The sequence below is a fragment of the Triticum aestivum genome, chromosome 7D (assembly GCF_018294505.1).
Source record: "Triticum aestivum cultivar Chinese Spring chromosome 7D, IWGSC CS RefSeq v2.1, whole genome shotgun sequence".
Taxonomy (NCBI): domain Eukaryota; kingdom Viridiplantae; phylum Streptophyta; class Magnoliopsida; order Poales; family Poaceae; genus Triticum; species Triticum aestivum.
The window spans coordinates 562,588,851-562,599,392 of record NC_057814.1 but is presented as its reverse complement, the minus strand read 5'-3'; the positions used below and the strand labels follow the sequence as shown (position 1 = coordinate 562,599,392).

Sequence of the window (10,542 nt, the reverse complement as noted above, 5' to 3'; positions counted from 1 at the left end):
AGCATGTCAGGGCAACTGGCTGACAAAACTTAAGCAAGCCAGGCATTGCACAAAAACACTAGCAACAGTTGAGGGCATGTCAGGCAACTGACTCATAAAACTCCAGCAAAAGCCTGACAACTGAATCACAAAACTTAAGCAAAATGACATATTTGTAAAAACAAACATGACCGTCGAAACACATCACACAACCTCATACACACACATTTCAACAACCGGAATCTACATCATAGGTACATTGTTGCATGAAAAAAAAGGTGCTAGGCAACTATATGAGCAGCCTATGAGCAGTTGTTGCACAAGTCAGCAGATCAACAACCTATGCACGAAAACATCTCACTCCCTCTCCCTCCACACGCCACGACATCCAACTAAGCATCACCAAGCCTTGAATGCCCCTCGAATCCTATCTCACCAATACCCAAACCAGATAGGAACCAAATATAACGAGTGCTTAATCCGTTCCAAATCAGTTAACCTATGCATAATCTCTTCCTAATCTCTTACAAGGGCAAAGGTACTCAGTGATTCCGCCCAAAACTCAGTAGATCTGACAAAGCCTACACAGAAAATGGGATCGAGGTGAACTGACCTGGGATTCTGCCCTCCGCCCAACAACAAGGCGGTTTCTGCTCCTCCGTGCGAACCACACGGCGAAGGCGCGCGCGTTGTCCCTCCTCGGCCGCGTCTCCGGCGTTGCAGCGCCTTCCGCCTCCGACTGCTGTCTGCTGCGTGTGTAGGCGTATGGCCCCAGTCGCCGCACCGACGCGCAGCAGCCCGCTTAACCCCTCCCTTCACGCCGCACAAGTTATCCCTTCCTCACTCCGGCGGAAGACGGCCGCCGAATCGCCACCACGCCGCCGGCTGCTCTGGATTTGGGGATTGGAAGGAAAGGGGATGCGCTCCCCTGCACTCGGGAGTAGTTTCAAAATGGGAGGAAACGGAAGTGGGGAGGGGAGGAACTGCAAGGACCCACGACCGCTCTAAGGACCCAACGGGTCTCGACCACGACGCCACGACCAGGGGACACCTGGCGCACGCATCGATAAGGACGGTTTTCACCTGGGAAGCGCGCGGCCGCGAGATGGGAATCGGACGGCGCGAGTGCGTTTGCTCTATAAGACAAACAAGCCATCGCCCACTTTTTAGGTTTTGGGTTTCTTTTTTGGGAGAAAGAGTGTACTCTATGTTCATGTTGAGCACAAGAGAGAGTTGGTTAGCACCGACGCGTCTTTCATCCCCACGGTCTTTAAAATAGACTAGTTTAATGCCCGTGCGTTGCTACGGAACACAAAGAAAATATAAAGTTATCATACATCCAGCAAATTTATGGAACAACACACGTTAATATTTATGAGCTTGCATATTACCCACTTGCCAATCCTAGGCACACGAAGAGCATTATTAACCCCAAAAAAAGGGAAATGACTATATCTACAACACAAGTATCTATCATGTATTGTTGAACTTCAATAAAAAAAAGTATTGTTGCTTGGAGGTCAAAATAGATCCTAAAGTGATAGGAAGATATCAAAGGTTACATTGAACAGAAGTGATCTGACACCCACCTACAGAACATAATGTTTTAATTCCTCAACTGAATATTCGTATTGATCTTTTTATGCCAGAATGTTTTACAGCGCCAGGACCCGTGGTGTAAAATGCATGCATGCTACTCTAGTACGCAATACCAAGGCGTCTACTACCCATCTACTAAAAGTGCTTACTGTAGAGCGTGACGGCATGCAGCTGTAGATCATCATATAAACTTGTTGATGAACTGATTATGAACATGTGGAATAATTCTTTCCGCAATTTCTAAAGTAGTCCCTCCGTTCCTAAATATAAGTCTTTGAAGAGATTCCACTATGAATCACATATGGATGTATGTAGATGCATTTTAAAATGTAGATTCATCCATTTTGCTCCATAGTGGAATCTCTACAAAGACTTAGAGCATGATTGGTTTGCTTTCAATATTTGGCTAGCCAAATGTTGGCATTGCCAAATATTGGCAATACCAATACTTGCCAAATATTGGCAACTTCATGTGAGATAGACAAGACAATTTGGTAACCAACCAATTATTAGCCAATATTTGGCACAATGTCAAACATTGGCATGCCAATTTTTGGCACCAAACCAATTATGCTTTTATATTTAGGAACGGAGGGAGTAGTACCAAGAACGCATCTTAGACCATGATGACCTCGATAAAAGAATCAAGAAATCTTAACTGGAAACCATAATCTCGATCCCCAAAGTCAAGACAAAATTAAACACACCAGAAGAAGAAACGAATGATCTGATGACAATAGGACGGATTTTAAAATTCCTAGTGAACAATTAGCAGCGCTGCTAGAGACTGAAAGGTAGGTTTAGGTTCTACGGTAAGGACAAGGAGAGTTCAAGACTTGTCCAGATACTTTACTCTTTCTCTAGGAAGGTAACCAGGTGTTCTGAAAAGACAGTAAGGATACAACATCCTTTCTGGAAAGATCCATCGCGTCCACCGACAGTCGCAAGTCGTCCTCCACATGCGAGTAAAGCTTTTTTACTTTGTGCCAGCCGCCGGCCTCCGGCACCGGCGTCTTCATCGGACGAAGCCCAACAAGTACACCAGCGCCGCCCACACCAACTGCCTTTTACGCTGCCCCGCTCATGCACAGGATTGGAATAATTGGGGAAGAGGGCGGATTTGGAAGAGAAGAGGGCAGATCTGAGGAACAGTCGAAGAGGGCAAGAGATTGGAGAAGTAAATCGCACCACCACCAAACCTTCTTCGGTCATTCTTCCGGTAGGAGAAGCAGCCGCTGCTAGTCTGCTATAGGGATTCAAAGGGCTCCATCTGGAGGAGAGGGGCTGTTGTGCCGCGCATCGGCTAATCCAGAAGGCGGTCGAGGGTACCCTCATCGGGCCATGAGTTGGAAGAAGGGATGCCTTTTATACTTAACGTCATCTAAACCGTTTGTTTCAGATTTGACGGCTGAGATGGTCAGAAGGCAGGCACACCATCACCATCAACCGTGTTTTTTATAGGAGTATAAAGATGATGGTGATTCACCGTTCCTCCTATGTCGCCCCATTGAATTTCTAGCACAGCATGGCACACCATCATCCTCTTGGCCTACAACTATCCGTCCTTGCTGCATCCTAAATCCATCGACCTCCATGGGAGGTGGGGGGTAGGGAGGTAGAAACCGTTGCAAGCCTACAACCATTTGTCCTTGCCACACCCTAAATCCATCGACCTCCATGGGAGGTGGGGGTAGGGAGGCTGATTCAAATTTGTGCAAAACAAAAAGGAGATGCTAGAGTCCAGTGCACTTGAATCCGCAAAATTTCGGTGCTGGCGTTTCCACTAGGGACATGAGCAAGAATGGAGGCGCAATAGAAGAGGATGGCGGTGTTGTTGCCTGTGTGAAGCCATGGCCACATGTGGCAACCACAAAAGGCATCGACTATACTCTACACATAATTTTAGACGACAATCGCATGGTCAAAAAAAGCAAAGCGAAAATTCTGTCATCACAGGTTACCGAATAGAGGAGGATTTGCATCCTGGCTGGCTATTTATAGTTTTATATGCATAAATTTAGCACAGAGATATAAATGTGTAACCCTCAAGTTCAGGGACCAAATTGGCATTGCATTGCAAATATAGGTGGCATGTGATATAATGCATTCCACTTCCTCAGGCACAAGTAGGCCTTTAAAATAGCAGCAGTAACTAACATATGAGGGGTGTCAAAACCTCTAAACAATATCAGGAAGGGCTGTCATAGGCTCCATACAAGCTCAGGTAGCAACTTCGAGGTCCGGCGATATTAAGAAGAAAACTTCCCCATGAGGCAAAACATGTTTCGGCAATACTATAATATATGTCTTCACGTAAGCTAACTGCTGCAGAGCACAGCTGCGGGGACACTGAGCTTCGACCGCCCGATGTATAAAGAACTGGATATGATATAGCAAAAGCACTGGGTTTCAAAGCCACCCAGGTTTCAATCTAACTCCTTACTGCTGAAATCTGCCACCCACCACCCGAGTCTATAAGTCCACAGGATCATCCTCCTCGTTGCCATTGTACTGCGGGCAAAAACAAAGAGCATAAAATGTCAGCATAATGCTAAACAGACCACAGGCACATAGTACTGGCTGGAAGTAGCTGCTGGCCCTATTGACGCATTTGCAGTATGAACATAGCAAATTTGAAAATAGAGAAGTTGACAAAAAGAAGAGGCAAAAGTAGTAAGAACACGGGAATAACTGTAAATGGCGATCAGTTTATGCAAATTGATTTCACTATCACATAGTGCTTTTAAAAACACTGAATGGCAAAAGATGCAAATGATCCACATGCTGATCATAAACAAAAACCGCAAGGACCAGCTGGTAACTAGAGGGGTGAACACTAAAATTCTTGTATAGTTACTAGTAAAAGACAAGAGGAAAATACCAGGGCATATGACTACATGATTATACAGGACATGCTGAACTTAAGCTGCTGTGCTGACAGATTAACTGTATGAAATAAGAGTACGTGATTCTCTGCTATGGTACACCAGCCATTGCAAAGTAGTTGCGTCAACTATTTAGATGATCAAGCTTGTTATTGCTTGGAAATGAAGATACATAAGCCTTTTGGACTCATTGGAGGTGCCATCATAAACAAACAAACAAACAAAAAGTCATAGAACCCATACCATTTGTACCAAAATAGACATCTATTTGTCCTCATTTATAATCTATCCTGACAATTTCAACAGAACCAACTACAACATTAACTAGATCAGTGGAGAACGGAACATGCTTTACTCCAGAACATTCTACCTGTAAGTAGCAATGTATCAGTTTAACCCCTAGATGACACGCAGATGGCTGAACCATAAGTCTAACCAAATGAACTACACCTAGATGCGCTATCAATCAAACCTGAAGAGAAACAAGACCTTACTTTTACTAAGGAATAACCAAAAGTAGCCTGTAACTTACAAAATTGCAGTGAATGAGAAATAAAGGATATACACATAATAGGATAGTAAGATAATGAGCCATCAACTGAGTTATCTCTGCCTAACAACGTTCATGTATGTTCAATAAATATAATTGGCTGATCCGCTGTGAGAAATATACTCACCCTGTCTGTAAAATCATTGCCAGAAGAAATGACATTTATTTCGTCATTATTGCCATCTTCCCCTAATTTCTTCAGAGATTCAGTTCCTTTGCTATTTTTTAAAGACTCCAGAGCATCTTCTGATCTATATTTCCCTGACATGTGGACCATATCATCACCATTCACTCTCCTTTTCTTTCCTGAAAAAGTAACAACGGTTTGTAATCAAAAGACATAGTTTCTTTCCTTCGTTAGCACATTTGCCCCAGGGAATGTACAAATAATATTCAAGACAACAATGGCCAATGTGTCCGAACAAGAAATATATCACATTTTAAAGGATAAATGGGTTCAACATCTAAAAAGTCTAACTGGATGCCATTTAATATGAATACCTTGTGGACACATGAGACTGTTAGCTTCTATAATGTCAGTACAAACTAGTAAGATGCGATATTTATATACCAGTAACGAGTTTAACAGGCTGACAGCATTAAGATGGCTAGAAAAATGCTGGTGTACCAAAATAAAGTAGTATCCCCCAAGTTCTCGTCAAGGTGTTACCAGTTTTTTCTTCTTCGCTTGTTGAAAGGGCAGCAGATCTTTTTCTAGCTGCTGAACCATTCTTTTGTCGCTGATCATCTGGGCTCATTTCATAAGCATTATATGGGTCGTCATTACCAGCATTCACACTGGACCCTTGTTCTTTGGTACCAGATTTCAAGGAATCAGAAGCAAGCGAATCAGCCAACCTCTCAAAACGGCCTTGAGACCTGAAGATAACCAATGAGTCAATAGCTATGAAAATCATGTCAAGACTAAAATCAGAAGTGCAATTATGTGGTGATCCAAACAGAAAAAAAAAATCATAGTTCATATAAAAGGAACATGCCTTTTTAAATCATCCTGTGCTTTCACGTAACGCCCATATGCTTTGATGAGTTTCTTTATTTTGGAGGTCATCCTACATCCAAAGAGCAGTACTATCAAGAACCAAATACTTGGAGAACTTCTCCTGAACTGAAGAGTGATTACATAGAAGTATGCTCATATGTTGTAGAAATTGAGAACCTTTCACAATCTTCTTTCTCTTTGTTCAACTGTGATTCAAGATCATCTACTCTGCCAGAAATTATGCCTGCTTCCTCGATTTTCTTGTCCAATATCATCTGTGATAATGTGTATTTATAGATATAAATGAAAATAGATTGTAGTAATCTCAACCACAACTATATGAAAGTAAAACGTCATAACCCAGAGAAGTTCAAGAAAGCATTTTATCAGGCACTTATGACGGACGACTGGTTATCTCCGTGTTCAATCAGAGCATGGTCCTATGTCAATATTTTCCCAAGCATGAATGATTACTCATTAGTTTGTGGCATCATAATTTGGAGAAACATCGGTAGTACCTTCCGCATGAATGTATGATCATGTTTGGTGGAGTGAACCTCTTTTAAACTTGGAAGGTCTAAATTTCTCCATCATAAAAATTGGCATGCATCAACTATCTAATTAAGGCAGAAAATGTTGGAACTACACATGCAACCAAAATATAACTTAATAACTGATAAGTGTGTGCCGTTGCATCTGTATTTACAACTCATAATTGAGTGTCGTCTATAACATGCTTATTGAGACAATGATTACTGACCTGTAGTTTAGATTTATCTTCATGCAATGCTTTCATATCCAGTGCAATTTGTTTCAGCTGCAGAGCATACATAAACATATAACAGAGGTCCAGGAATATGGAGACGGCTCCACCTATATGCTAATGAGATGGATTGTACAGTTCAAACCTGTGCTTCGCCGTCATCCTTCTCATCACTGCTGGAATGTATGTCATCTTTTTTTCTATCTTCATTTTCAGAGGTGTTGAAACTTCCTGATGAATCACTTTTACCACCATCTACTTTCTTCTTAGGCCTTCTCTCACTGGAAAATCCACATAATCACTTGGAAAGGTCGATGCATGCATAACATCTAGAGTTAACTGAGTGGATAACAAAGACCATATACTGGAATGGAATACACTGAGATACTTGTTACATACCTCTTCCTGATGGGAGATCTTGATTGACTAGATCCTGCAAATAAGATTTAAATAGAAACAAAATTAGACGTTTGGGTTCTTTTTTTAAAAATAATTATCAAGTTTAAGTAAAAAAATAAAAGCTATGGGAAGCATGTGACACGTGCGCCTGTGCACACACACGAAAGAGAGATTATCTCTACCTTGAGAACGTGGTGGCATCTTGTTACGAAATAAATGGCCTCTGGTATCTCTGTCAGGGGAATACCTCCGCCGGGGAGAGTTTCTTCTCTCAGGCCTGCCTCTAAATTCATGAATTCTATGATCTCGCCCCCCTACAGGTTAGTAGCGTAAAAGCTTATATAATAATATAAAGAAGAACTACACCACAACAAATATAGATGGACAGAGACAAGGCAAAACAGAAGATTTAAGCTTGCCACAACCTTGAGCGATATGACTATTCGATTGGCAATAATATAAAGAAACTACACCACTGCGAAAATATATGGAGTTATATAGAGACAAGGCAACACATAAAACATGTAAGCTTACCACAACCTTGAGCCATATGATTAGTCATTTAGCAATATAAGTAGTAGAGAGTCCAGGATAACCCCAAAGGCCATTAAATGGAAGAGCCAATAAGACTAATGCAAGAAGAGATACCAACATATGATTAAACATTGCGGTGCACCGCTTAAAATTAGATCCAGCACTTGCAACATCAGTCATCTGAAGTGGAATTGATGGATACTCCAGATTTGGATATCATGCTTTCATTACCATGAATAAAGATATTCCGCAACTCCAATACCGCCAAGTAAATCTAATTTCACTTGTCCAGATATTTCCATATTGACTTTATTATTCTTGTTCAGTGATAGCACTTGGAATGACAGGCAAGAATAAAGCCGAAGAAGAAAACTTGGAACTCCTAGCATATTCAAAGAACAATTGGTTGCAAAGCTGAACAATATGGTTTTCGCAAACTGAACTTATCATGCATCTGATTGAGATGAGGAACCACGTGATATCCCTGAACAAAATTCTCTGGTAAGAGGATGGCCATGCAAGTGACCACAAAATATATGTTCACTGACTGAAAAGGTAAGCAATGCAAATAGGACGAGTCATCCTCTGGAAGTGATCAATCCTAAGAAATCTGCTCAGGTGACAGCTAATTTGGGTGGTAAAATCAATGGAATAACCAGCAGGAATGCCACGCTGTTCTGCAAGAAGCTTTGACTTCAGTTCAACTACTATATCAAAAGGATAGGAGATCATATATGAAAGATAATACAACAAGACATGACACAACTGGTAGTTCAATCTCTGATGTCTGCACATGTAAAGAAAATATCATCATAGTACTAAATTTCCATACTATAACATGACCCCAAGTTTGCGAAGCAGACTGCAGAGTTCCCTCAGCCACTACAAGTATAACTAGAAATAGCAGAATGATGCCACTTTGTATAACCTCCAATGGTGCTCTTCTAAGTTGCTGCAATTGTGTTATTCTTCCAATTACTTCCTCTCATTGCTAACTCCAAAACACAAGAGTTTCAGTGTTCTCTGCATAAGCTTGGAAGCCATATCGCAATTGATACCTCTTGTTCCAATTATTGCAGAAGCATACCAATTTGCAAGGGCGCTCTTGTCAGTTGCTACAATGGAGTTATTGTTCCAAGTATTTCCCATCGCTGCTAACTTCCCACCACACCATTTTCAGTGTTCTCTGCGGGAAGTATGGCATCTGATACCTCTTGTTCCTCCATGTACAACCAGAATCTTACACTGCCGGCCATGTCCCCCGCAAATAACAAACTGTCTGAAGCTATAACAAGATCCAACAAACACATAAAAACTTGAATCTCTTGAAAAGAATGCTCCTCCTCTGCTGGATCACTGATACTTCTGCCTAAAAATGTCACAGAATACCATCCTTTTGGACTAACAGCAGACCACCCAGACTTATCCTGTGTCGCAAGTAGCTTCAACAGCGGCAATTTTACTGTCCACACACACTGCAGAAACCATCGGTGCTTTCTGGACACACCACAGTCGCTAAGCAGGCAAAAATCCCTAGACGAGTGCACATGGAAAAGCAGGCGGGGGGAGAGATGGGGGAGGGGGGGAGGTGCGTATGGAGTATACCAGGTCCAGCGCGCGGCGGGAAGGTGGAGTGGGGAGGCGGCGTGCGGAGCTCGCCTTCGCCGTGGGCGAAGCCGCAGGAGGGGCCGCGGGGGCAGGGGCCGCGCCTCCACAGCGCGCACAGCTTCGTCTTGAAGGCCGGGCCGCGGCGCGGCGGAGGATCGAGCATTTCCCGCATCTCTCGAGCGCGCGCCGGCGATCCGGAGACGGGGAGGCGGGCGGCGCCGGCGGGAGGAGGGAGGCGAGGGAGGAATGGAGGAGGAAGCGAGGGCACGAGGGCGACGACGGACGAACCGAAGAGGCCTCGGAGCAGCGGCTGCCCAAGTAAGCCCGAAGGACCGGCCCAGGAACTGGAAGGGCCGGCCGAGATAAAAATGGGCCGAACAGTGCCCTGCAGCCTCGGTGAAGAGGCTGGGCAGAGGCTGCTGTGCGCCCCATTTTTATCACGTCAGGTATCTTTTGTAAAAATCATATAATTTGAAAATTCACATTTAGTATATTTTGGTACTAAGATTTCATAGCATGAGAGGATAAATTGTACTTTTTTATTTTTCACATTTTTCTAAAGTTTGTTTGTTGTGGAAGGCGGACGAGGAGAAGAGTACGCAGGAGGAGGAAGGAAGAGGGGGAGAGGAGGGCATGGGGTGAAAACAAGTCTTGTGTACCAGCCCTTCGCTTCGCGAAACAATGTGTGCCCGAGTAAGGCTAGAAGGTCAAACCAACATAGAGGATGTTACATTGCCGATACAACGGTGAAGGAACTTCCCTCTTGCGAAGGAAAAGGGAAACGACGGGACCTCTCCAAAAAAAATTAAGTGCCCTCACTAAGTTTTTGCTCAAGGAGTTGGGAGTACCTCATCCTCAAACAACAGTGTCATGGTGTGATATTTTAGGGGCATCATAGTTGTCAGTCAACTCAATCTTTCATGCTCAAACTGAGCATGCTAGGGTGGATTATCATTCTGTATTGAGCATGTGGCGAGCAAATTGCTTGAGATTCGGTACAATCATTTGGTGGTCAACAGGCGAACGAATTTACCAAACCTTTGTTGGTACGGTATCTTGAAGCCTAAAAACAGTCTTATAGCTTAGATGAGTTTGAGGAGGAGTGTTAGAATATCAATTGGATCGTATGACAAGAATATATGGTCAGGCCAAAGATCAAATGAATAGGCATACTACAACAATTGTTAAATTACTAATCAAAATAATACATGGAAACAACAAGAAA

General features: G+C 43.0%; 1 protein-coding gene across 4 annotated transcripts; it reads right to left on the bottom strand.

Annotated features, from left to right (window-relative positions):
- Positions 1–3,609: 3,609 nt before the first annotated feature.
- Positions 3,610–9,618, bottom strand: LOC123164624 (zinc finger CCCH domain-containing protein 13). 4 transcript variants are annotated; one of them, XM_044582163.1, is made up of 11 exons: positions 9,315–9,604; positions 7,710–8,386; positions 7,358–7,489; positions 7,176–7,209; positions 6,922–7,057; positions 6,774–6,830; positions 6,191–6,288; positions 6,012–6,083; positions 5,684–5,892; positions 5,141–5,319; positions 3,610–4,089 (listed from the first exon to the last, which is right to left on the bottom strand). In XM_044582163.1, exons 2-11 carry the CDS (start codon positions 7,735–7,737, stop codon positions 4,051–4,053), a joined length of 984 nt encoding a protein of 327 aa, XP_044438098.1. In that variant the 5' UTR covers positions 7,738–8,386; positions 9,315–9,604; the 3' UTR covers positions 3,610–4,050. The 4 variants fall into 4 exon arrangements, with proteins under 4 accessions (XP_044438098.1, XP_044438100.1, XP_044438099.1 ...); XM_044582165.1 differs by having other exon boundaries at positions 7,716–8,386; XM_044582164.1 differs by having other exon boundaries at positions 7,710–8,193; positions 9,315–9,598.
- Between the last annotated feature and the right edge of the window lie 924 nt (positions 9,619–10,542).